Below are 27,273 nucleotides of genomic sequence, written 5' to 3' on the forward strand. Positions count from 1 at the left end.
TCCTCCTGAGGTGTGGTGCCCCACCATCCAGGTAAGGTGGAGACACCTGACCACACTCCAACACCTGCACCCCACACCACAAAGTAGTGTAGCAAAGCACCTTCGGCGGCTCCCTGCTTGGACTGCAGCAAATCACCCATTGGTGGCTCCCTGCTTGGAACACGAAACGTGCTGGGAGGTGGGTGGAGTTAGTTTAGATTACAAAGAGAGGGAAGAGTTTGGGGGAAGAGGTCAGTCAGCAGTTGCTGAGGAAGGAGAGAGAAGAAGATCCCCGGAGAGAAGGATAGATGGATGGAAGTGCTGCAGAAGGTCCCAGTGACCTCAGTCTGCTAGCACGGGAAAGGGAGAGAGAGAGCAACATAGACTGAAAGCCTGACTCTCCATAGAGAGGAAGATCAGTACGGAACGTGAGGAGTAAAAGAGAACCGAGGACGTGGGTTAGAAGAGAACCCTTCCTTGAAGTTCTAAGCGCAAGGCTGGGGCCCGGTCCCCGAGGTTGTATGGATACTAATGGTTCTGCAGCAGACGCCGGAGGAATAGAAGTAGTGACCACTTTATTCCCACGCAAGACTTGGGGGCACAACAGCAACTGGATAGTGAGCCGGGACATAGTAGCAAGGAGTCCCCGAAGCAGGCTACAGCTGTCTGCCGTACAAGTAGAGTTCATAGGAACATCGGACAGGAGGAACTCCAGTGTAACTCAGTACTTGGAGTACTTCATTTAAAGGCGCTATAAGAGGAGACGTTCAGAAAGGCATATGTTGGCGGAGTGTTGGAAAGGAGTATTCCATCTGGCCTGGAGGTTGACTGAGTTCCTTACCTGGAGGACACGGCACGGAGGCAGGCACCTGTTTGTACAACAGGCAGGCACCTGTTTGTACAACAGACTGTGAGTAAAGCTTTGAAACTACATGCCCTGGTGTCCTTCACTCATTCCTGTGAGAACCTGCCCAGCACTGCCACATCCCTTGCGCCAGACACTATACCATCTACGTGTCACTTCACTTACTCTGCCCTGGGACTACAGCCCTGCCTGTGGAGGGCTATAACATCATTGCTGCACCACATCATCTGTCCCAGAGGATCTGTCTGCAGCGTCGGCTTACATCTCTATTGCCGAACACCACAGGTGGCGTCACGAACTATTCATTTGATCAACCTCATTCCACCATTCAATTCCCCTTTTTACATTGGGCGCCCAGGGCCACGGACTGGGTCACTGATGCCGTGACACCTTCCCCCCTGAGTTGCCGGCCCGGTACCGAGTACCCCACAGCCCTGAGAGGGCGACCCAGAAGCATTATTTGAAACGCTACTTTGGCACTCAAGTCGGCGACCTCATGGCCGACCTCACGCTATGGTCGGTTTTCGATCGGCGAAACCCGACTTTAGCAAAAGTCGGCGGATTCTGAATTTGGCCGACCCGTTTCGCTCAACTCTAGTTGAAAATATTTATAATTCTGCTTTTTGCTGAATATTTACATATATATTACTATATATGGTTTCTTCCTTTTCCTTCCACTTACAGACTTTTCTTTCCTCCCTTAATTCTTTCTTTGGATATGTAGCTTTATTGCCACTATTAATAAAAACTGTAAATTTGCACCCCAGTCTTGATGAGGTGTTTGGTAGCGTACGATGCGGCCAATTCATTAAAGGGTTATTCCCATCTTCGTAGATGAGCGCTGTTGGATAGTGCTTGAAAATTAATCATTTTTGCAATTTACCATTAATTAAAATTTTAAGCCGTTTTTGAGATATTAACCTTTTTTTTTTTCCTTTTCTTTACATCTTGTTTCCTACGTGACTGACCACCGCTGCTGTCTAGTTTGTAAACACTCCCGGAAATAGGGGTTAACGTTGTGCTCCAGCGATCCTGGCTAGCTTCAAAACAGTGCTTACAATCTCATTAAAGAAGAGCTTGTAGGCAGTTAGCATTTTCGGTCACTGCTGCTAGAAAGCAGTGGTGGTCGGTCTCCTAGGAAACAAGCTGTACACAAAAGAAAAATGTCAATATTTTAATAAAGAGAAAACTGCAAAGAGTCATATCTATCTAGGAAGATGACAACAATAGCGCTTGAAGAGGCACCTTTAAGTGAATTTGGTGTTTCGTTAGTATACTTCTGTTTTAATTTACTCCATTTTCCTGGCCTGAGTTTGGCTATATTTGTTGACGGTTTCCAGCTATGCTCACTTCCCTTCCCGGCTAATTTAATTGCGTTGACATCCACTTGAAATCCAAACTGTGTTGCAAAACGTCGCACGTGACCAAAGATTTATATATTTTACATTTTTGCTTTCCAGATTTTGGAAGGGCGTTTCTGCTCGGAGATGAGTTTATCACAACTTTTATGCAGAATGGGCCACCAAATGTAAGTAATCAAAACAAGGATCTCCGGATAAGTGGCACCAAGGACAAGACCAATGTTACAATTCAAGACCTAGGGGGATCTTACCTAAAAACTATTAGTGTTGGAAACAAAACAACAGTCTCCGTGACTCTGCCCGAGTCCGTAGAGATTAGGGGGAACATGAATTTCAAAAACGTGATCTATGTGACCTCTGACGCACCCATCAGCATCATTTCACTGAACTCCAGATACCAAAGTGCGGAGACTTCAGTTGTGTACCCACTGACCGCACTGGGAACAGAATATTACTTAGTAACACCAAAAACTGGGGCTTCAGGAACTTCAAAAGTTTTTGCAGTCATGGCAGGAAAGGAGGATGCCTCCGTTGAAATACACACCAAAGGTTCGGTCCAAGTCAATGGTCAAAGGCACGCAGCTAACAGCGTCTTCACCATTAATCTTGAAGCGTTACATGGAGTCCAAGTGTTGAGTTCTGATGATTTGACAGGTTCTCAGTTGATTTCTACAAAACCTGTGGCTGTGTTGTCTGGACACACATGTGCCCAAAAGAATACCAAGTGCAATCACGTCTATGAGCAGCTTCAACCACACTCAAGCTGGGGAAAGCACTTTTTTGTCGTCCCGCAGTCTTTTCAGCAAAACACAGACTTGGTTTACGTTGTTGCAGCCGGCAAAGCTGAAGTCACCTACTTTCTTGATGCAACTGAAAAAAAAGAAAACATGGTGGCCGGCCAGGTTTTGGAAATAGAACTATCAAAGACTCCGTTGAGAATTGAAGCAAGTAATCCTGTACAAGTCACCTTCTTCAGCACTGGTGGAAGAGGCAAGAGGTTCGAGTATGACCCATTTATGATGAATATCATAGACCGTGACAGTTATTGCAGCTCTTACTACTTGTACGGCCAACGTAGCATTGATAACTATGCCATCATCATAGCAGAGAGATCCTCAATTGCAGACATTAGATTTGATGGGAGATCCATCCAGCACTTAAAATGGGCAAAAATCCCAGGAACAGACTTCAGTTGGCTTGAACACAACTATGGAAACAGTCTGACATCTCACAGAGTCGAACATCCCAGCAAAACGTTTGGTCTACAAAGTGTTGGCATTGGGTCAACTTTTAGTTATGGCTCTCCTGGAACATGTGTAAAAGGTAAAGATATTTATTACATTTTAGAACTTTTACTTTTCAAGGTCACGAGATTTACAACATTTTGCTTTATTTGTTCACCTAGAATCGGGACCATCCTGCAGAAATACCTTGTGTCCTCGCAAAGTTTGCATCATGGAGAGCGGAAAACCAAAATGCGTCAAACCACAGGTGGACTTGTGCTGGGCTTCAGGAGATCCACATTTTCGTACTTGGGATAAAAAATACTTTGATTTTATGGGCACGTGCACATACAACTTTGCCACGGTGTGCGGAGATGTCGGAGACCTTCCAAAGTTTACTGTTCGAATAAAGAATGATAATCGAGGCAATGTGCGAGTTTCCTATGTGGGTCAGGTCACCATGATTTCCAGTCCTCACACCATTACAATCAGGAAAGGAGAATTTGGTCGCGTAAGGGTGAGTTGTGAATATTATTTCACTCCTTGAATTGCTCTGAAAATGGTTCCTTGTGTAAAGTTTATTCTATGGCATGAATACCTTGATTATGTAGAGAGTCCAACAACAAATTGGGTCCTTCAGTATGTCTCTGAGAAGCCTAAAACTTTCCCCTAACTAATTTAGAGTATAGTGGCTGCCAACACGATAACAATCCCCGGCACATAGAACATTTCCATCTTTATGCTATGCCCTTGTCCATGCATCTGTAATGATCCCGACCCCATTGATTCCCATTACTCAATATCTGAATCTGCCTAATGCTGGAGATGCTGAAAGAGAATTGAGGTAAGATATATCAGAACGTTATCCAACTTTCCAAACATTTTATCTATTTTTCCCAGGTGGATAACGCGCTTAGACAACTCCCCATTGTACTGTTGAATGGGACATTAGTGCTTTTCCAGAGTGGCAACACAGTGGTGGTGCAGCTGGGGAACGATATGCAGCTGTTATACGACTGGAACCATTATCTGCTGATGGAACTTACTAGACGTTACGCAGGGAAAATGTGCGGTATGTGTGGGAACTATAACCAGGATCCAACAGATGACTTCCAAACACCCGAGAAAACATTGGCTCTGAATGTCGTTGCTTTTGGTGCCAGCTGGATGGTAAGTAGACACTTATGTGATATTCTTGTTGTGAGCTGTTTATGTGGATTTCCATCATATTTAGTTTCCAATCCCCAACTGGTACAAAACTACAACATCTATCAGGATATACTGTAGAGACCAAGGACCTTTTTATTCTTGACGGTATTGATTATTGCAAATATTTAGTCTTTTGCCTTCAACTTTCCTTCTTTTTGTCATTAAATTTTTTTCTGACATTTGGCCTCAACACCAAGGCAAATGGTGAAATAAACCGGACTTAACGTAACTGAGTTTCTTACTTAACACTAAGAGATAGGCAGGACACCTCTTGACCAACACGGGCCCTCTCTCTAGAAAAAATTTGTTGCCCATCTGTAAAATTTGGGCATCTTTTTTCTCTGTCCATCAAAAAAAGTTTGATGTGATTTTTTTTAAGCTATAAAGACTTGTGCAAAAGAATATACCTGCATTTATCACCCTTTTAATGTTCGCAGCTAATGAATACATATAGAATTTATGGTCTGTAGACATTTATCACTAATAATCCTAAAGATGTATTATGATCATCCAATGTGTCCATAAAAAAAATTTGGTTATCCGCAATTTGCTTGAGAAGTTGTCCAGGAAAAATAAAATACAAAGTTGGCAATTCTGAATGCTCCTCCCATGAAGAGCCTCAAGATTATCTTTTGGTGATTGCTAAGCAGTCAATATCCAGGAAAGAAATAAAGCTTGATCCCTTAATCCCAAACTGTGCCTCCACATGGTTCTCGGTTTTGGAATCATCACTAGAGGATAAAGTCTTCCCTCATTTATGTATTTCATCATTTATGTTTACTTACTGCAGAAATCACTGATTATATTAATTTATTAATTATCCCTCGGCCAATAAGAGTCTCTCCCATGAAGAATCTTTTGGTGTTTCCTAAGCACCCAACAAACAAAAAAGAAATATACTTTTTCCCCTATAATCCAGAACTATGCCTCCATATAGCCCTTAGTCTTGGCATATTAATGATATCTTATAAAAAATATAGCTCTTCTTGTATAAAGATTGCCCATCCCATGAAGCTCCAGATTATCTTTTGGTGATTGCTAAGCACTTCACATACAAGAAGAAAGTATTGTTTGATACCCTACAATCTAGAACTGTGCTATAGATGGCTGGTTAGTAACCCTTTGTCCAATTAGAGCTCTGCTTGTAACAAAATTGCTCCTCCCATGAAGAACCTCAGCATTATTAGCTCTCGTTAACCTATAATCTAGAACTGTTCTTTAAATGGCTCGTTACTAGGAATCTTTTGTCCAATTAGAACTCTGCTTGTAGAAAAGTTGCCCCTCCCATGAAGTACCTCCTCATTTTTAGAGCTTGATACCCTATAATCCAGAACTCGGCTTCCAAATGGCTCTTGATGTTAGCACTATAAGACAAGCCCTTCTCTTGTTTATGCACCTCATCTTTTATGGTGAAGTAATGCATAAATAACTGATTATAATAACTCATTAATGGCTTATTACATCTACTATTGAGTAAAGGTCTATTCTTCTTCATACCTGTAGGTGGAAGACAACACAGTTTGTTGGAATGACTGTCGTGGTCCTTGTTTGAGTTGTCCTTCAAGCTCTGCTGCAAAGTACTCATCCATTGACTACTGTGGACTCATCAGTAAAGATGATGGTCCTTTTAGTTACTGCCACAGTGTTGTTGACCCCAAGATGTACCTTGAAAACTGTGTCTTTGATGTATGTGTCAATGGTGGTTTCAAAAAGATTCTTTGTGATGCTGTCCAAGCTTATGCTGAAACTTGCCAACGTGCAGGAGTGGCCATTAAGGATTGGCGACAGGTTGTTGGATGTCGTAAGTGCAGACCACATAGACATGAGGTTAATTTCCAAAATTGAAAAATGCATTTTTGTAAGTTGGGATGTTATTATTATTCTTTCAGCCTTGCAGTGTCCAAGCAACAGTTCCTACCAGCTATGCGGAAAGGGCTGCCCAGCCACCTGTGAAGATACAGAAGGTCTATCTGATTGCTTACAGCCATGTGTGGAGACCTGCCAATGTAACCCAGGATTTATTTTAAGTGAAGGGAATTGTATACCCAAATCAAATTGTGGATGTTCACATAATGGATTCACATTTGCTGCCAATGAGGCTTTCTGGAATGATAACACATGCCAACAAAGGTGCGTGTGCAATGAGAAAACCCTAAAAGTTGAATGCAAAAACAGTCCTTGTGGACCCCAAGAAGAATGCGCAGTGAAAAACGGAATCCTAAATTGCTATCCCAGATCCTATGGTGTGTGCATGGCTTCTGGCGACCCACATTACATTTCCTTCGATGGAAGAAAGTTTGACTTTCAAGGTACTTGTGTCTACCAACTCACCGCCTTGTGTGACAAGACTCGTGGATTAACAGATTTCGAGATCTGGGTTAAAAATCAAAATCGAGGAAATGTAAGAGTCTCCTACACAACAGAGGTCCACATCAAAGCCTATGGCCTGGAGATTGAAGCCAGTAGACAGCATCCAAATAAAGTTATGGTAAGCATGAGCACATAACATGAGAAATGTCTTCAAACATATCTTCAAGAAGAATAAAAGGTCAAGGACCACCAAAATAACCAAAAAGTGATGCCACCTAAAGAACTGCCATTTTGAACAACAATTTCAAATTGTTTTTTAAAAGTTTATGAGATTTAGGTTTAGAATAACTTAATTAACTATGTTTTTAGTCCATTATTGTTTTAAGAAATATATTTTTATCTAAATATTTGTTAAAACAAATTCTTAGAACTTCCATTGATCAACCATGAAAATTGGACCCAAATCACTACATATTCAAATTTGAATTTAATTTAAACATTTGAGTTACGATCCTGATTATTTTTTTCCTCCACTTTTTTTCCTTTTTCAGATTAACAAGATGCTTATAAATTTGCCATTTAGATTTCCCAATGGCCAACTTTCCATCTATCGCAACCCTTGTGCGGCCATCTTCAGTTTTGGCTCTGGTGTTAAGGTCACCTTTGATTATAACAGTATTGTCAGGGTCGCCGTCCCCGGCACTTATGCCAATGCTTTGTGTGGCCTTTGTGGAAATTTTAATGGACTTCCCGGTGATGACTTAACACCCAAAGATGGAACAAGGCCTGTCGACCCCACTACATTTGGTAAGAGCTGGAAAGTTAAGGACATACGTAGATGCAGAGATGATGGAGGTGTTGTCTGTCCTGAATTGTCATCCGAAGAGAAGAGGCAGAAAGATGGAGGCAGTGAATGTGGCATCCTATTGAGTCAGAATGGGCCGTTCCGGGATTGTCACTCACTGGTAGATCCCCAGCCTTACTTCGAGAGCTGTGTTTATGATTACTGCGTTCTACAAAATCGTCAGACCATCTTCTGTTCCGTAATGACCTCCTATGTTATGGCGTGCCAAGAAGCAGGAGGCACCATACATCCATGGCGGAGTCAAAACTTCTGTCGTAAGTGATTTTTTTTTTTCAAAAAATGTTTTATTTTTGTTCTCTTGATATCCTTCTGGATAATACTACATATGGTCTCACCCAACATCACGTGCATGTAATGTAGGTCAGGTGGGAAGTCATTATACAGTCAGTCATAAGACAGAATAGGAGTAGAAATATGCTGGATAGATCATATCATAGATAATAATAAAAATAATAACTAGATGGGCATTTCCTGAAGGAAATACATGGTGCTTGAACAGCGCTGCCAGCTTTACAGCAGTATATCAGGTGTCGACTGTAAGAAAGTAAAGTTAGAATATGAATGTTGTGTATAGCCACTTTGGAACATTCGACACCTCAGTAGCCACTTTGGCCACTTGGTAGCCACTTTGGCACCTCTGTAGCCACTTTGGCCACTTGGTAGCCACTTTGGCACATTCGTCACCTCTGTAGCCACTTTGGTACATTCGGCACCTCGGTAGCCACTTTGGCCACTTTGTAGCCTCTTTGGCACATTCGGCACCTCTGTAGCTTCTTTGGCCACTTGGTAGCCACTTTGGCCACTTGGTTGCCACTTTGGCACATTTAGCCCCTTGGTAGCCACTTTGGCCACTTGGTAGCCACTTTGGCCACTTGGTAGCCACTTTGGCACATTCAGCACCTCGGTAGCCACTTTAGCCACTTGGTGGCCACTTGGTAGCCACTTTGGCACATTCAGCACCTCGGTAGCCACTTTGGTCACTTGGTAGCCACTTTGGCCACTTGGTAGCCACTTTGGCACATTCAGCACCTCGGTAGCCACTTTAGCCACTTGGTAGCCACTTTGGCCACTTGGTAGCCACTTTGGCACATTCAGCACCTCGGTAGCCACTTTGGTCACTTGGTAGCCACTTTGGCCACTTGGTAGCCACTTTGGCACATTCAGCACCTCGGTAGCCACTTTAGCCACTTGGTAGCCACTTTGGCCACTTGGTAGCCACTTTGGCACATTCAGCACCTCGGTAGCCACTTTGGTAGCCACTTTGGCCACTTGGTAGCCACTTTGGCACATTCAGCACCTCGGTAGCCACTTTAGCCACTTGGTAGCCACTTTGGCCACTTGGTAGCCACTTTGGCACATTCAGCACCTCGGTAGCCACTTTGGTCACTTGGTAGCCACTTTGGCCACTTGGTAGCCACTTTGGCACATTCAGCACCTCGGTAGCCACTTTAGCCACTTGGTAGCCACTTTGGCCACTTGGTAGCCACTTTGGCACATTCAGCACCTCGGTAGCCACTTTGGTCACTTGGTAGCCACTTTGGCCACTTGGTAGCCACTTTGGCACATTCAGCACCTCGGTAGCCACTTTAGCCACTTGGTAGCCACTTTGGCCACTTGGTAGCCACTTTGGCACATTCAGCACCTCGGTAGCCACTTTGGTAGCCACTTTGGCCACTTGGTAGCCACTTTGGCACATTCGGCACCTCAGTAGCCACTTTAGCCACTTGGTAGCCATTTTGGCCACTTGATAGTCATTTTGGCACATTCAGCACCTCGGTAGCCACTTTGGCCACTTGGTAGCCACTTTGGCACATTTGGCACCTTGGTAGCCACTTTGGCCACTTGGTAGCCACTTTGGCACATTCGGCCCCTCGGTAGCCACTTTGGTCACTTGGTAGCCACTTTGGCACATTTGGCACCTCAGTAGCCTCTTTGGCCACTCGGTAGCCACTTTGGCCACTTGGTAGCCACTTTGGCACATTCAGCACCTCAGTAGCCACTTTAGCCACTTGGTAGCCATTTTGGCCACTTGATAGCCACTTTGGCACATTCAGCTCCTCGGTAGCCACTTTAGCCACTTGGTAGCCATTTTGGCCACTTGATAGCCACTTTGGCACATTCAGCACCTCGGTAGCCACTTGGTAGCCACTTTAGCACATTTGGCACCTCGGTAGCCTCTTTGGACACTTGGTAGCCACTTTGGCACATTCGGCACCTCGGTAGCCACTTTGGCATATTCGTCACCTCTGTAGCCGCTTTGGCCACTTGGTAGCCATGTTGGCACATTCAGCACCTCGGTAGCCACTTTGGCCATTTGGTAGCCACTTTGGCACATTTGGCACCTTGGTAGCCACTTTGGCCACTTGGTAGCCACTTTGGCGCATTTGGCACCTCTGTAGCCACTTTGGCCACTTGGTAGCCACTTTGGCCACTTGGCAGCCACTTTGGCACATTCGGCCCCTCGGTAGCCACTTTGGTCACTTGGTAGCCACTTTGGCACATTTGGCACCTCAGTAGCCACTTTGGCCACTCGGTAGCCACTTAGGCCACTTGGTAGCCACTTTGGCACATTCAGCACCTTGGTAGCCACTTTGTAGCCACTTTGGCACATTCGGCACCTCGGTAGTCACTTTGGCCACTTGGTAGCAACTTTAGCCATGTTGACACATGCTGCCACTTTGCCTCAGGGGCCACTTTGGCACACTGGGCTTCTAAAGCCACTTTGGCGTCCGACTGCAGTGATGGCGAACCTTTGGCACTCCAGCTGTTGGAGAACTACAACTCCCAGCATGCCTCAACTGCTGCCTCAACTGCTGCAGGTTGCAAGGGCATGATGGGAGTTGTAGTTTTACAACAGCTGGAGTGCCAAGGTTAGCCATCACTGGGTGAGGCTTTTCAGAAGCCATTGGCGCGCTGCGCCTTTAAGACCTTGAATCAGCGATCTGTCAGCTTCTATTAGCTAATACGGGTCATGTGTGGAAGCTGCATTTGCATAGCTGCCATCTTTGTAAGGTCACTGCACCTGCGCTGTGGCTTCAATCCATGTCAGTTGGGGGTCATGGAAAGGTCGCCATTAATTCCTATGGGAAAATTTCTGCTGAAAATGTGATTTTTTAAAACACTACAAATCGGATCGACTCCAAAAATACATAGCACACCTGTCCCCAAGGGCTTCGAAACGCCGCCTGAACGGGGAGTCTGCGCTGAGCGGTTCGGGCCGCATTAATTGCAGAAAACGCGGCGAAGAAGTAGAATAACTAGATGTGTATTTCCTGAAGGAAGTACAGATAGTGCTTTGAAATGGTGCCCGGGCTGCCCCTTTAAGAGAGACTTGCCTGCTGCCCCTGCAAGACTTTCAACTCAGGATCTGTTTTAACTGTGGGTGCCTCTCAGGGGCCACTTTGGCCTGTGGGGCCCCTCAGGGTCTGATTTGGTGGGTCGGGCCCCTCAGGATCCGATTTGATGGCCTGGGCTCCTCAGGGCTTGAATTGGTGGAAGGGATCCCTCAGGGTCCGATTTTGTGGCCGGGGCCCCCAGGGTCCGATTTCGTGGGCGGGGCCACTCTGGGTCCGATTGGTGGACGGGCCCCATAGGGTCCAATTTGGTGGGCAGGGCCAATCTGGGTCCAAATTGGTGGCCGGGGTTGATCACCCTCCGATATGGAAGCCAGGGTGGCTCAGCCTCCGATTTAGAGGCCGACGGGGTGGCTCAGCCTCCGATTTCAAGGCCAGGGTGGCTCAGCCTCCGATTTGGAGGCTGGGGTGGCTCAGCCTCCGATTTGGAGGCCAGGGTGGCTCAGCTTCTGATTTGTAGGCCAGGGTCGATCAGCCTCCGATTTGAAGGCCGGGGTGGCTCATCCTCCGATTTGGAGGCCGGGGTCAATCAGCTTCCGATTTAATGCCTAGGGTCACTCAGCTTTCGATTTGGCATGCTGGCCCTTTAAGACTCATTTTGGTGCGCCGGTCCTTTAAGAATCACTTTGGCGCGTCGGCCCTTTATGAGCCAGTTTGGCACGCTGGGCTTCTAAATAGGGATGGGCGAATCTACTCGTTAGGACTCGTTACTCTGCGAGTAGTAGGGGACTCGCAGGAGTCGGTGCTCTGCGAGTTTCCAAGCGATTACTCACACAGTAACGAGTCCAATGCAAATAAGGCTAAGTGCACACGTACCGGAACTCTCTCGGAAATTACCGCGAGAATTCCGGAATTCCATTCCGCGGGAAAATCGCATTTTAAATTCCCGCGATTTTCCCGCGGAAAAACTAGCATTTTGCAAGCGTAATTAGCTTGCAAAATGCTAGCGTTTTCCAAGCGATCTGTAGCATCGCTTGGATAACTGATTGACAGGTTGGTCACACTCGTCAAACATAGTGTTTGACAAGTGTGACCAACTTTTTACTACTGAGGCCGCCTATGCGGCATCAATAGTAAAAGATAGAATGTAAAAAAAAATAAAAAATGGTGTTATTCTTACCCTCCGACGTCCCGCGCAGCCTTCCCGCCTCTCCACGCATCCGTTCCCAGTAATCCTTTGCGAAAATGCCCGTGATGACGTCCGTTCTAGCGGGATCGCGATGTCTCGCGGTAATTCGCGATGACGTCGAGCGAATGACCGCGAGACTTCGCGATCCCGCGAGAACGGACGCCATCGCGGGCATTTTCGCAAAGGACTACTGGGAACGGATGCGTGGAGAGGCGGGAAGGCTGAGGGGGACGTCGGAGGGTGAGAATAACAATATTTTTTATTTTTACATTCTATTTTTTACAGGGATATGGTACCCAAAGCCCGGAGGACAGTCTCCTCTCCTCCGGACCGTGGGTACCATCCGCAAATGTTCTGCTTACTTTCCGCATGGTGTGCACAGCCACATGCGGGAAGTGAGCAGAACAAAAAAAATGGCAGCACAGGAATCGCTGCAATACTCACATCCCCATTCATTAACATTGGACTCGCTAGACTCGCAACGAATAGCGAGTTTCCGAGTCGGACTCGTTAGAGTCTAGCGATTCCAAGTATTTCAGGATTCGCCCATCCCTACTTCTAAATCCACTTTGGCGCACATTCTCTCTCAGGGGCATGCGTCATGTGATGAAGCTAGATTTGCATTTGTGCTTTGGGTTTCGCTTTAATAGCTGATATTATCTGGCAGAAACTGTGTTCTGGTTGGGTCATGTAAAGTTTGTAGGCATTGGCATAGTAACTGGGTCTGCCTGCGCATATCAGTGAGCTTAACTGCCGCAACTGGTCCTCAAATTTGAATCGCCACACGACTGCCCCATGTATTCCTATGGCAAAATTTTCCCATTGAAATACATTGAGACAATGCATTCCAATGACGGGAAAAAAAAATTTCAAACGCAAATTGCGCAAAAACTACAAATCCGATCGACACGAAAAATGCTTAGCACACCACTCGTGGATGCTGGCTTCGAAACGACGCCTCAGCGGAGTCTGTGCGTGTAGCGGTTCGGGCCGCATTAATTGCAGAAATCAACTGAATAATAATAATTAGCCTAAAACATTGCAGAACGCAACAATTTTTATCCCAGTGGATCACAAAAGATCCCACTGGATCCCAGTGGATCCGATAAGTTAAAGTTTCCATGTGGATCCCAGTGGATCCCATAACTTAAAGTTTCACTGGAGATCCCAGTGGATCCCATAAGTTAAAGTATCCTGTAGATCCCAGTGGATCCCATAAGCTAAATTTTCCTGGTGGATCCCAGTGGATCCCATAAGTTAAAGATTCCCTGGAGATCCCAGTGGATCCAAGTGGATCCCTGTGGATCCCATAAGTTAAAGTTTCCTCGGAGATCCCAGTGGTTCCCATATGTTAAATTATCCCGGGGGATCCCAGTGGATCCCATACATTAAAGTTTCCCTGGAGATCCCAGTGGATCCTAGTGGATCCCATAAGTTAAAGTTTCCCTGGAGATCCCAGTGGATCCCATAAGTTAATGTTTCCTGGAGATACCAGTGGATCCCAAGAGATCCCAGTGGATCCCTAACCCTAACCATAACTAACCCTAACCCTAGTGGACAGTACAGGTAGTGCTTTGAAATGGTGCCCGGGCTGCCCCTTTAAGAGAGACTTGCCTGCTGCCCCTGCAAGACTTTCAACTCAGGATCCGTTTTAACTGTGGGTGCCTTTCAGGGGCCACTTTGGCCTGTGGGGCCCCTCAGGGTCTGATTTGGTGGGTGGGGTCCCTCAGGATCCGATTCGGTGGCCTGGGCTCCTCAGGGCTTGAATTGGTGGACGAGATCCCTCAGGGTCCGATTTTGTGGCCGGGGCCAATCTGGGTCTGATTTCGTGGGCGGGACCCCTTAGGGTCTGATTTTGTGGGTGGAGCCCCTCTAGGTCCAATTTGGTGGGTAGTGCCCCTCTGGGTCCGATTTGGTGGGCGGGGACCCTCAGTGTCCAGTTTGGTGGGCAGGGCCTCTCAGAGTCCGATTTGGTGGGCGGGGCCACTCTGGGTCCGATTTGGTGGGTTGGGCCCCGCAGAGACTGATTTGGTGGGCGGGGCCACTCTAGGTCCGATTTGTTGTGCAGGGCCCCATTGTGTCCGATTTGGTGGGCGGGCCACTCTGGGTCTGACTTCGTGGGCGGGGCCACTCTGGGTCCAATTGGTGGACGGGGCCCCATAGGGTCCGATTTGGTGGGCGGGGCCACTCTGGGTCCGAATAGGTGGGCGGGCCACTCTGGGTCTGACTTCGTGGGCGGGGCCACTCTGGGTCCAATTGGTGGACGGGGCCCCATAGGGTCCGATTTGGTGGGCGGGGCCACTCTGGGTCCGAATAGGTGGGCGGGGCCACTTTGGGTCCGATTTGGTGGAGGGCTCCATAGGGTTCGATTTGGTGGGCGGGGCCACTCTGGGTCCGATTTGGTGGCCGGGGTGGCTCAGCCTCCGATTTGAATCACCTCACGACTGCCCCATGTAATCATATGGCATAATTTTCCCATTGAAATGCATTGAGACAATGCAACCCAATGACGGGAAAAAAAATTTCAAACGCAAATTATGCAAAAACTACAAATCCGATTGACACGAAAAATACTTAGCACACCACTCGTGGACGCTGGCTTCGAAACGACGTCTCAATGGAGTCTGTGCATGTAGCGGTTCGGGCCGAATTAATTGCGGAAATCAACTGAATAATAATAATAAGAAGAACTAGATGTGTATTTCCTGAAGGAAGTACAGATAGTGCTTTGAAATGGTGCCCGGGATGCCCCTTTAAGAGAGACTTGCCTGCTGCCCCTGCAAGACTTTCAAGTCAGGATCTGTTTTAACTGTGGGTGCCTCTCAGGGGCCACTTTGGCCTCAGAGTCTGATTTGGTGGGTGGGGCCCCCCGGATCCGATTTGGTGGCCTGGGCTCCTCAGGGCTTGAATTGGTGGCAGGGATCCCTCAGGGTCTGATTTTGTGGGTGGGGCCCCTCAAGGTCCGATTTTGTGGCCGGGGTCCCTCAGGGTCTGATTTTGTGGCCGGGGCCCATCAGGGTCCGATTTTGTTGGTGGGGCCCCTCAGGGTCCGATTTTGAGGGTGGAGCCCCTCAGGGTCGGATTTTGTGGTGGGGCCATTCAGGGTCCGATTTTGTGGCAGGGGTCCCTCAGGGTCTGATTTTGTGGTTTGGGCCCCTCAGGGTCTGATTTTGTTGGTGGGGCCCCTCAGGGTCCGATTTTGTGGTTGGGGCCCCTCAGGGTCCGATTTTGTGGTTGGGGCCCCTCAGGGTCCGATTTTGTGGTGGGGCCATTCAGGGTCCAATTTTGTGGCAGGGGCCACACTGGGTCTGATTTTGTGGTTGGGGCCCCTCAGGGTCCGATTTTGTGGGTAGGGCCCTTCAGGGTCCGATTTTATGGGTGGGGCCCCTCAGGGTCCAATTTTGTGGTTGGGGCCCTTCAGGGTCCGATTTTGTGGCCTGGGCCCCTTAGGGTCCGATTTTGTGGTCGGGGCCCATCAGGGTCTGATTTTGTGGGTGGGGCCCCTCAGGGTCTGATTTTAAGGGTGGGGCCCCTCAGGGTCCGATTTTGTGGTGGGGCCATTCAGGGTCCGATTTTGTGGCAGGAGCCCCTCAGGGTCTGATTTTGTGGTTGGGGCCCCTCAGGGTCTGATTTTGTGGGTGGGGCCCCTCAGGGTCCGATTTTGTGGGTGGGACCCCTCAGGGTCCAATTTTGTGGCAGGGGCCACACTGGGTCTGATTTTGTGGTTGGGGCCCCTCAGGGTCCGATTTTATGGGTGGGGCCCCTCAGGGTCCGATTTTATGGGTGGGGCCCCCCAGGGTCCGATTTTGTGGCCGGGGCCCCTCGGGATCCGATTTTGTGAGTGGGGCCCCTTAGGGTCTGATTTTGTGGGCGGAGCCCTTCTGGGTTCAATTTGGTGGGCAGGGCCACACTGGGTCCGATTTCGTGGACAGGGCCTCTCTGGGTCCGATTTGGTGTGTGTGGCCCCTCAGAGTCCGATTTGGTGGGCGGGGTCCCTCAGCATCCAATTTGGTGGGTGGGGCTGCCCAGGGTCAGATTTGGTGGGTGGTGCCACTCTGGGTCCGATTTAGTGGGCGGGGCCCCTCAGGGTCCGATTTGGTGGGCGGGGCCCCTCAGGGTTCGATTTTGTGGGTGGGGCCCCTCAGGGTCCGATTTTGTGGGTGGGCCACTCTGGGTCAGATTATGTGGCCGGACCCCTCGGTCTGATTTTGTGGGTGTGGCCCCTCAGGGTCCGATTTGGTGGGTGGGACCCCTCTGGGTCTGATTTGGTGGGCAGGGCCCCTCAGGGTCTGATTCGGTGGGCGGGGCCCCTAAGGGTCTGATTTGGTGGGCGGGGGCCCTCAGGGTCCGATTTGGTGGGCGGGGCCACTCTGGGTCTAATTTGGAGGGGGGCCTTCAGGGTACGATTTAGTGGGCGGGGCCACTCTGAGTCTGATTTAGTGGGCGGGGCCCTTCAGGGTCCGATTTGGTGGGCGGGGCCCCTCAGGGTCCGATTTAGTGGGCGGGGCCACTCTGAGTCTGATTTAGTGGGCGGGGCCCTTCAGGGTCCGATTTGGTGGGCGGGGCCCCTCAGGGTCTGATTTGGTGGGCGGGGCCCCTCAGGGTCCGATTTGGTGGGCGGGGCCACTCTGGGTCTGATTTGGTGAGCGAGGCCACTCTGGGTCCGATTTGGAGGCCAGGGGAGCTCAGCCTCTGATTTGTAGGCCAGGGTCGATCAGCCTCCAATTTGGAGGCCGAGGTGGCTCAGCCTACGATTTGGAGCCTGGGGTCACTCAGCTTTCGATTTGGCAAGCCGGCCCTTTAAGACTCATTTCGGTGCGCCGGCCCTTTAAGAATCACTTTGGCGTGTCGGCCCTTTAAGAGTCAGTTTGGCTCACTGGGCTTCTAAATCCAGTTTGGCGCATATTCTCTCTCAGGGGCATGCGTCATGTGATGAAGCTAGATTTGCATTTGTGCTGTGGGTTTCGCTTTAAGAGCAGAAATTATCTGGCAGAAACTGTGTCCTGGGGGGTCATGTGAAGTTCGTAGGCGTTGGCATAGTAACTGGGTGTGCCTGTGCATATCAATGAGCTTAACTGCCATTTGAATCGCCTCAGGGAATGTTTTCCCTGTGGCAACATTTTCCTATTGAAATGCAGAGGAAAATGTTTTTTCAAACGCAAAATGCGCAAAAACTACAAATCCGATCGACACGAAAAATACTTAGCGCACCACTCGTGGACGCTGGTTTCGAAACGACACCTCAACGGAGTCTGTGCGTGTAGCGGTTTGGGCCGCATTAATTGCGGAAAATCAACTGAATAATAATAAGAAGAAGCAGAAGAACTAGATGTGTATTTCCTGAAGGAAGTACAGATAGTGCTTTGAAATGGTGCCCGGGCTGCCCCTTTAAGAGAGACTTGCCTGCTGCCCCTGCAAGACTTTCAACTCAGGATCCATTTTAACTATGGGTGCCTCTCAGGGGCCACGTTGGCCTGTGGGATCTCCTCAGGGTCTGATTTGGTGGGTGGGGCCCCTCCGGATCCGATTCGGTGGCCTGGGCTCCTCAGGGATTGAAATGGTGGACGGGATCCCTCTGGGTCAGATTTTGTGGCCGGGGCCTCTCGGTCCAATTTTGTGGGCGGAGCCCCTCTAGGTCCAATTTGGTTGGCGGGGCCCCTCAGGGTCCGATTTGGTGGGCGGGGCCACTCAGCCTCCGATTTGGAGGCCGGGGTCGATGAGCCTCAGATTTGGAGGTCGGGGTCGATGAGCCTCCGATTTGGAGGCCGGGGTGGCTCAGCCTCCGATTTGGAGGCCGGGGTGGCTCAGCCTCCGATTTGGAGGCCGGGGTGGCTCAGCCTCCGATTTGGACCCCAGGGTCGATCAGCCTCCGATTTGGACGCCGGGGTCGATCAGCCTTCGATTTGAACGCCAGAGTCGATCAGCCTTCAATTTGGAGGCCGGGGTCAATGAGCCTCCGATTTGGAGGCCGGGGTCAATGAGCCTCCGATTTGGAGGCAGGGGTCGATGAGCCTCCGATTTGGAGGCCGGGGTCGATGAGCCTCCGATTTAGAGGCCGGGGTCGATGAGCCTTCGATTTGGAGGCCGGAGTGGCTCAGCCTCGGATTTGGACCCCGGGGTCGATCAGCCTCCGATTTGGACCCCGGGGTCGATCAGCCTCCGATTTGGACCCCGGGGTCGATGAGCCTCCTATTTGGAGGACAGGGTGGCTCAGCGTCCGATTTGGAGGCCGGGGTCGATCAGCCTCCGATTTGGAGGCCGGGGTCGATCAGCCTCCGATTTGGAGGCCGGGGTGGCTCAGCCTCCGATTTAGAGGCAGCGGTGGCTCAGCCTCCGATTTGGATGTTGGGGTGACTCAGCCTCCGATTTCGATGTTGGGGTGACTCAGCCTCCGATTTGGAGGCCAGGGTGGCTCAGCCTCCGATTTAGAGGTCGGAGGAGTGGCTCAGCCTCCGATTTGGAGGCCGGGGTGGCGCAGCCTCCGATTTGGAGGCTGGGGTGGCTCAGCCTCTGATTTGGAGACCGGGGTGGCTCAGCCTCCGATTTGGAGGCCAGGGTGGCTCAGCGTCCGATTTGGAGGCCGGGGTCGATCAGCCTCCGATTTGGAGGCCGGGGTCGATCAGCCTCCGATTTGGAGGCCGGGGTGGCTCAGCCTCCGATTTAGAGGCAGGGGTGGCTCAGCCTCCAATTTGGAGGCCGGGGTCGATCAGCCTCCGATTTGGAGGCCGGGGTGGCTCAGCCTCCGATTTAGAGACAGGGGTGGCTCAGCCTCCGATTTGGAGGCCGGGGTGGCTCAGCCTCCGATTTGGAGGCTGGAGTGGGTCACCCTCCGATTTGGAGGCTGGGGTCGATCAGCCTCCAATCTGGAGGCCGGGGTGGCTCAGCCTCCGATTTGGACGCTGGGGTATCTGACCCTCCGATTTGGAGGCCAGGGTGGCTCAGCCTCCGATTTAGAGGTCGGCGGAGTGGCTCAGCCTCCGATTTGGAGGCCGGGGTGGCTCAGCCTCCGATTTGGAGGCTGGGGTGGCTCAGCCTCTGATTTGGAGACCGGGGTGGCTCAGCCTCCGATTTGGAGGCCAGGGTGGCTCAGCGTCCGATTTGGAGGCCGGGGTCGATCAGCCTCCGATTTGGAGGCCGGGGTCGATCAGCCTCCGATCTGGAGGCCGGGGTGGCTCAGCCTCCGATTTAGAGGCAGGGGTGGCTCAGCCTCCAATTTGGAGGCCGGGGTCGATCAGCCTCCGATTTGGAGGCCGGGGTGGCTCAGCCTCCGATTTAGAGGCAGGGGTGGCTCAGCCTCAGATTTGGAGGCCGGGGTGGCTCAGCCTCCGATTTGGAGGCCGGGGTGGCTCAGCCTCCGATTTGGAGGCTGGAGTGGGTCACCCTCCGATTTGGAGGCTGGGGTCGATCAGCCTCCAATCTGGAGGCCGGGGTGGCTCAGCCTCCGATTTGTAGGCTGGGGTATCTGACCCTCCGATTTGGAGGCCAGGGTGGCTCAGCCTCCGATTTAGAGGTCGGCGGAGTGGCTCAGCCTCCGATTTGGAGGCCGGAGTGGCTCAGCCTCCGATTTGGAGGCTAGGGTCGATCAGCCTCCGATTTAGAGGCCGGTGGAATGGCTCAGCCTCCGATTTGGAGGCCAGGGTGGCTCAGCCTCCGATTTGGAGGCCGGGGTCAATCAGCCTCTGATTTGGAAGTCGGGGTGGCTCAGCCTCCGATTTGGAGGCCGGCGGGGTGGCTCAGCCTCCGATTTGGAGGCCGGGGTGGCTCAGCCTCCGATTTGGAGGCCAGGGTGGCTCAGCCTCTGATTTGGAGACCGCGGTGGCTCAGCCTCTGATTTGGAGGCCGGGGTAGCTCAGCCTCCGATTTGGAGGCCGGGGTCGATCAGCCTCCGATTTGAAAGTCGGGGTGGCTCAGCCTCCGATTTGAAAGTCGGGGTGGCTCAGCCTCCGATTTGGAGGCCGGGGTGGCTCAGCCTCCGATTTGGAAGCCGGGGTCGATCAGCCTCCAATTTGGAGCCTGGGGTCACTCAGCTTTCGATTTGGCGCACCGGCCCGTTAAGAATCACTTTGGCGCGTCGGCCCTTTAACCCCTTTCCTACATTGGACGTATAATATTCCGTCCATGTGACCTGGGCCCTATGTCCCATGACGGAATATTACGTCATAGTGGTGAGCGCCGTTGATCGCGGCCGGGTGTCAGCTGATTATCACAGCTGACACCCGGCACAACGACACGTTAACCCCTTGCACACCGCGATCAAACACGATTGCGGTGTACCGGGGGTTAAAGGGAAGCATTGGCAGGGAGGGGGCTCCCTCCGTGCTTCCCTGAGCCCCCCACAGCAGCGCAATGTGCAGCGCTGCTGCGGAGGCTCTTTCCCTGCAGGTCCCCGAATCCAAGATGGCGACGGGGACCTTCGGGGGCCTGTAGGGAGCTGACTTCTCAGTGCTTGCAAAGCGCAGGCATGAGGAAGTCTGCGTCTATGCCTGTGACAGATTGCTGATCTGTCACAGTGATCTGTGGTGTGACAGATCAGCGATCTGTCACAGGACAGTGATGTCCCCCCTGGGACATTGTAATAAAGTTAAAAAAAAAAAAGTGTAAAAATAATTTTTAAAAATCGCTAAATAAATTAGAAAAAAAATAAAATATTCCAAATAAATTCATTTTTTGGAAATAAAAAAAAACAATAAAAGTACACATATTTGGTATTGCCGCTTACGTAACGACCTGCCCTATAAACCTGTCCCATTAGTTAACCCCTTTAGCGAACCCCTTTAAAATTAAAAATAAAAAACGAAGCAAAAAATAATGATTTATTATCATACCGCCGAACAAGAAGTGCAATAACGCGTGCTCAAAAAGACGCATATAAATATCCATGGTACCGCTGAAAACATCATCTTGTCCCGCAAAAAACGAGCTGCCATACAGCATCATCCACAAAAAAATATAAAAGTTATAGCTCGCAGAATAAAGCGATGCAAAAATAATTATTTTTTATATAAAATAGTTTTCATTGCATAAAACCACCAAAACATAAAAAAACGACATAAATGAGGTATCGCTGTAACCGTACCGTCCCGAAGAATAAAACCGCTTTATCAATTTTACCGCACATGGAACGGTGTAAACGCACCCCCCAAAAGAAATTCATGAAATGTTGGTTTTTGTTCATTCTGCATCCCAAAAATCAGAATAGTAAATCAAACCCCCCGTTATCACCCCCTTAGTTAGCGAAACATAATAAAATTAAAAGAAAATGTATTTATTTCCATTTTCCCATAAGGGTTAGGGCTAGGGTTAGGGCTGAGATTAGGGTTAGGGGTGTGTTGGGGTTAGGGTTGGAGTTAGAATTGGGGGTTTCCACTGTTTGGGCACATCAGGTGCTCTCCAAATGCAACATGGCGTCGGATCTCAATTCCGGCCAATTCTGCGTTGAAAAAGTCAAATGGTGCTCCTTCCCTTCCAAGCTCTGCCATGCGCCCAAACAGTGTTTTACCCCCACATATAGGGTATCAGCCTACTCAGGACAAATTGCAAAACAACTTTTGGGGTCCAATTTCTCCTGTTACCCTTAGGAAAATAAAAAATTGGGGGCAAAAATATCATTTTTGTGGAAAAAAATGATTTTTTTTATTTTCATGCCCGGGCGTTATAAACTTCTGTGAATCACTTGGGGGTTCAAAGTGCTCACCACACATCTAGATAAGTTCCGTGGGGGGTCTAATTTCCAAAATGGAGTCACTTGTGGGGAGTTTCAGACCATTCCATCAAAATCTGCATTCCAAAACGTCACTACTTCCGTTCCGAGCCCCGACGTGTGCCAATACAGTAGTTTTCTCCCACATATGAGGTATCAGCGTACTCAGGACAAATTGGACAACAACTTTTGGGGTCCAATTTCTCCTGGTACCTTTGGGAAAATAAAAAAATTGGGGACTAATTGATCATGTTTGTGGAAAAAATACGATTTTTTTATTTTCATGCCCGAGCATTATAAACTTCTGTGAAGCCCTTGGGGGTTCAAAGTGCTCACCACACATCTAGATAAGTTCCTTAGGGGATCTAGTTTCCAAAATGGGGTCACTTTTGGGGGGTTTCCACTGTTTAAGTACATCAGGGCTCTCCAAATGCAACATGACACCCACAGACCTGTTGTGAGTTCATTTTCCCCTTCACTACTGAGGCCCGAGGAACTCCCTCTTCTGGTAAAGAAAGGTAGTGAGCCTGATTATCAAACACCTGAGGCTGATGATGATGACTGGCTGAGTGGAGTTACTGACTGGATATAAGGCTGCCGATGCCCTTCTGCCCTGCGGGTGATTTCTCTGTGGGATCCTTGGAGACCAGTCTGAATTCCTGCTCCTCTAAAGCTAAGTTTGCTGCTCGGCTTTTTGCATTTTTGCTTTGACTTTGTCTTGCTTTGTTTTTCTGGATTTCTGCCATTCCCTGCTGGGGTGTGCTGAATTCCTTTAGCTCTGTCTTCTGAAAATACCTGAGTGCTGATTTAGTTTTTGAAGCCTAGCTGCTTCAGGGTCTTTTTCATATCAGCTTGTTGGCTTATGTCTTTGATAGGGTTTTTGTAGATTGCAGACAGCAGCCTTCCTGTCCTTTCCTATCTAGGTAGTTTTGGGCCCCGGCTTTGCTCAGTCTATCTTTCTGTCTGTGTTAGTGGTTTCATCTTGCTTCACCGTCATTATATGTTGGGGGCTGCCTATTGCTTTGGGGTCTGCTCTGGGGCAGTTTAGATTTCCCCTTTCTTTCTTTAGGCCTATTTAATTCTCCGGCTGTGATCGAGGGGTCTAGGGCATCGTAGGAACCCCCCACGGCTACTGCTAGTTGTGTTGATAGGTTCAGGGGTCTGCAATCTGATAGTTGCCAACTTCTCTGGTTTTCTGGACTTAGCTTGTATTTCTGTTTTTGCCTCCTACGGTGACTCAATCATAACACAGACCATTCCATCAAAGTCTGCATTCCAAAACATCACTACTTCCCTTCCGAGCCCCGACGTGTGCCCATACAGTAGTTTTCTCCCACATATGAGGTATCAGCGTACTCAGAACAAATTGGACAACAAATTTTGGGGTCCAACTTCTCCTGGTACCCTTGGGAAAATAAAAAAATTGGGGACTAATTGATCATGTTTTTGGAAAAAATATGATTTTTTTATTTTCATGCCCGGGCATTATAAACTTCTGTGAAGCCCTTGGGGGTTCAAAGTGCTCACCACACATCTAGATAAGTTCCTTAGGGGGTCTAGTTTCCAAAATGGTGTCACTTGTGGGGGGTTTCCACTGTTTAGGTACATCAGGGGCTCTCCAAAAGCAACATGACACCCGCAGACCATTCCATCAAAGTCTGCATTCCAAAACGTCACTACTTCCCTTCCGAGCCCTGACGTGTGCCCATACAGTAGTTTTCTCCCACATATGGGGTATCAGGGTACTCAGGACAAATTGGACAACAACTTTTGGGGTCCAACTTCTCCTGGTACCATTGGGAAAATAAAAACATTGGTGACTAAAAGATCATGTTTGTGGAAAAAATAAGATTTTTTTATTTTCACGCCCAGGCATTATAAACTTCTGTGAAGCACTGGGGGTTTCAAAGTTCTCACCACACATCTAGATAAGTTCCTTGGGGGGGTCTAGTTTCCAAAATGGTGTCATTTGTGGGAGGTTTCCACTGTTTTGGTACATCAGGGGCTTTCCAAACGCGACATGGTGTCCGATCTCAATTCCAGCCAAAAAGTCAAATGGCGCTGCTTCCATTCCGAGCTCTGCCATGCGCCCAAATAGTGGTTTACCCCCACATGTGGGGTATCAGCGTACTCAGGAAAAATTGCACAATAACTTTTAGGGTCCTGTTACCCTTGGAAAAATAAGAATTGAGGGTGAAAAGATCATTTTTGCGGAAAAAATATGATTTTTTAATTGTACGGCTGTATGTTATAAACTTTTGTGAAGCCCTTGGGGGTTCAAAGTTCTCACCACACATCTAGATAAGTTCCTTGGGGGGTCTAGTTTCCAAAATGGTGTCATTTGTGGGGGGTTTCCACTGTTTTGGTACATCAGGGGTTTTCCAATCGCGACATGGTGTCCGATCTCAATTCCAGCCAAAAACGTCAAATAGCAATGCTTCCCTTCCGAGCTCTGCTATGCACCCAAATAGTGGCTTACCCCGACATGTGGGGTATGAGCATACTCAGGACAAATTGCACAATAACTTTTAGGGTCCTGTTACCCTCGGGAAAATAAAAATTGAAGGTGAAAAGATCATTTTTGTGGAAAAAATATGATTTTTTAATTGTACCGCTGTACGTTATAAACTTCTGTGAAGCCCTTGTGGGTTCAAAGTTCTCACCACATATCTACATAAGGTCCTTGGGGGGGGGTCTAGTTTCCAAAAGGGGTCACTTGTGGGGGGTTTCCACTGTTTAGGTACATCAGGGGCTCTCCAAACGCGACATGGCGTCCGATCTGAATTCCAGCCAATTTTGCATTGAAAAAGTCAAACGGCGCTCCTTCCCTTCTGAGCTCTGCCATGCGCAGAAACAGTGGTTCCCCCCACATATCAGGTATCAGCGTACTCAGGACAAATTGCACAATAACTTTTGCAGTCCAATTTCTCCTGTTACCCTTGGTAAAATAAAAAAAATTGAACCTGAAGTGTTTTTTTTGTGAAAAAAAGTTAAATGTTCATTTTTTTTAAATGTTCAAAAAATTCCTGTGACGCACCTAAGGGGTTAATAAACTTCTTGAATGTGGTTTTGAGCACCTTATGGCTATGTGCACACGCTGCGGATTCACCTGCGGGTTTTACTGCACGGATTCGCAGGTAAAACCGCAGGTAAAGTGACCTGCGGTTTTCCTGCAGATTAGCCTGCAGTTTTGCCCTGTGGTTTCACACCTCTACTATATTAAAGGTGTGAAACCGCTGCGGAATCCGCACAAACAATTGACATGCTGCGGTTTGTAAACCACAGCAAAACCGCGCGGAAAAAAACGCAGCGTGAGCACAGCGAATTTGAAATGCCATAGGCTAACATGGTACTGTACCATGTCTGTGGAACTGCTGCGTTTCTGCAGGGCCAAAAACGCTGAGGAAACGCAGCAGAATCCGCAACGTGTGCACATAGCCTAAGGGGCGCAGTTTTTAGAATGGTGTCACTTTTGGGTATTTTCTATCATATAGACCCCGCAAATTGGCTTCAAATGTGATGTGGCCCGTAAAAATAAAATGGTGTTGCAAAAATGAGAAATCGCTAGTCAATTTTTAACCCTTATAACTTCCTAACAAAAAAAAATTTTGTTTCCAAAATTGTGCTTATGTAAAGTAAACATGTGGGAAATGTTACTTATAAAGTTTTTTGTGTGCTGTATCTCTGTGATTTAAGGGCATAAAAATTCAAAGTTGGAAAATTGCAAAATTTTAAAAATTTTCGCCAAATTTCCATTTTTTTCACAAATAAACACAAGTTATTTGAATGAAATTTTACCACTAACATGAAGTACAATATGTCACGAAAAAACATTGTCAGAATCACCAGGATTCATAGAAGCGTTTCAGAGTTATTACCTCATAAAGGGACAGTGGTCAGAATTGTAAAAATTGGCCCGGGAGTTAATGTGCAAACCACCCTTGGTAGTGAAGGGGTTAAGAGCTAGTTTGGCTCACTGGGCTTCTAAATCCACTTTGGCGCACATTCTCTCTCAGGGCCATGCGTCATGTGATGAAGCTAGATTTGCATTTGTGCTGTGGGTTTTGCTTTAAGGCCGGAGTCACACTAACCTGCGCAAAATACGGTCCGTAGTTTACAGGCGTAATACGGATGAATGGCCCCTAAATAGTGCTCCGTAGGTCATCCGTAAGCAAGGTGCGGTCGCGTATTTTGCGCATGTCAGCATCCGTATGTAATCCGTATGGCATCCGTATGCAATCCGTATGGCGAGATTTTCTCACAGCCTTGCAAAATGGACATTTAACGGTTTTGAGGCCTACTAACTATTTAAATCATTAGCCTGCACTGTATTTATTGGCTCAGGAACAGGTGGCTGCCTCCATTCTGTCCATTTGTCACCTTGCCTTCACTAGGTGTGTTGCTGTGGTATGTGCAACATGGCAGACAGTCTGACTTTCAACACAACTGAGCAGGTTCTCTTCAACTGGCTTTTGTCATGGTGATTTGGCCAACCATACCCAGTGATAGTGGATCCGCGGAGGAGGAGACGCATGTGGGTACATCCACTTTTGAGGCAGCGACTCACAAGAGGTCATTTTCACCGCCTCTATTATTCTCTGTGGGAGCATCCTGTCAAATTCTACCAATACTGTCGCATGAGCCTTGCAACATTTTCTACACTCTTGGAGACAGTGCGCCCTTGGATAACCTTTCAGGATACAAGGATGCGCAAAGCTATATCTGCAGAGGAGCGACTTGTACTCACAATACGGTATGTACTACACAACCACATTCTCTATGTTCATGATGTGTTGGGCAAAGTTTGAATTTTTGCCTTCTTGGAGTAAGTTTTAGGCCCTCATCTTAGTCCACATATGTTTCAACTTACAGACTCGAATGTTGTGTGGAATATGTACTGAATATCACTTACTCATTGTGCAAAGCAAGATGTGTGTGTTATTTGCTCTGAAATCTTACCAAGTTTGGTATGTATGGACCTGTTTGTTTTGTAAATATGTGCATTCGACAATCATCCTTTTCTGTTGTTCTTCAGCTTCCTGGCCACTGGACTGTCTTATGCTGCCCTCCAACATGAGTTTCTGATTGGAAGATCAACCATATCTGGCATAGTCAGGTCAACATGTATTCAAATATGGACAAGACTATATCAAGTCGTCATGCCCGAGGCCAAGATGGAAGACTGGTTGAGGATATCAAGGGGCTTTGAGGAAGAATGCCAGTTTCCAAATTGTATTGGGGCCCTTGATGGCAAACATATCCGGGGGCGTAATCCGCCG

At 48.5% G+C, this 27,273-nt stretch overlaps 1 protein-coding gene across 1 annotated transcript in view; it reads left to right on the forward strand.

Moving 5' to 3' along the window:
* LOC141085213 (IgGFc-binding protein-like) overlaps positions 1-27,273 on the forward strand; it is a 120,976-nt gene that overhangs the window by 11,179 nt on the left and 82,524 nt on the right. The window contains exons 2-7 of the mRNA XM_073570466.1: positions 2,305-3,528; positions 3,611-3,945; positions 4,329-4,598; positions 6,141-6,438; positions 6,527-7,125; positions 7,499-8,066. Of these exons, the coding sequence (XP_073426567.1) occupies positions 2,305-3,528; positions 3,611-3,945; positions 4,329-4,598; positions 6,141-6,438; positions 6,527-7,125; positions 7,499-8,066 (3,294 nt within the window). The remainder of the gene's footprint in view (positions 1-2,304; positions 3,529-3,610; positions 3,946-4,328; positions 4,599-6,140; positions 6,439-6,526; positions 7,126-7,498; positions 8,067-27,273) is intronic.

This window comes from Dendrobates tinctorius, unplaced genomic scaffold, assembly GCF_039654945.1.
Source record: "Dendrobates tinctorius isolate UK_male_01 unplaced genomic scaffold, ASM3965494v1 ptg000028l, whole genome shotgun sequence".
Lineage (NCBI taxonomy): Eukaryota > Metazoa > Chordata > Amphibia > Anura > Dendrobatidae > Dendrobates > Dendrobates tinctorius.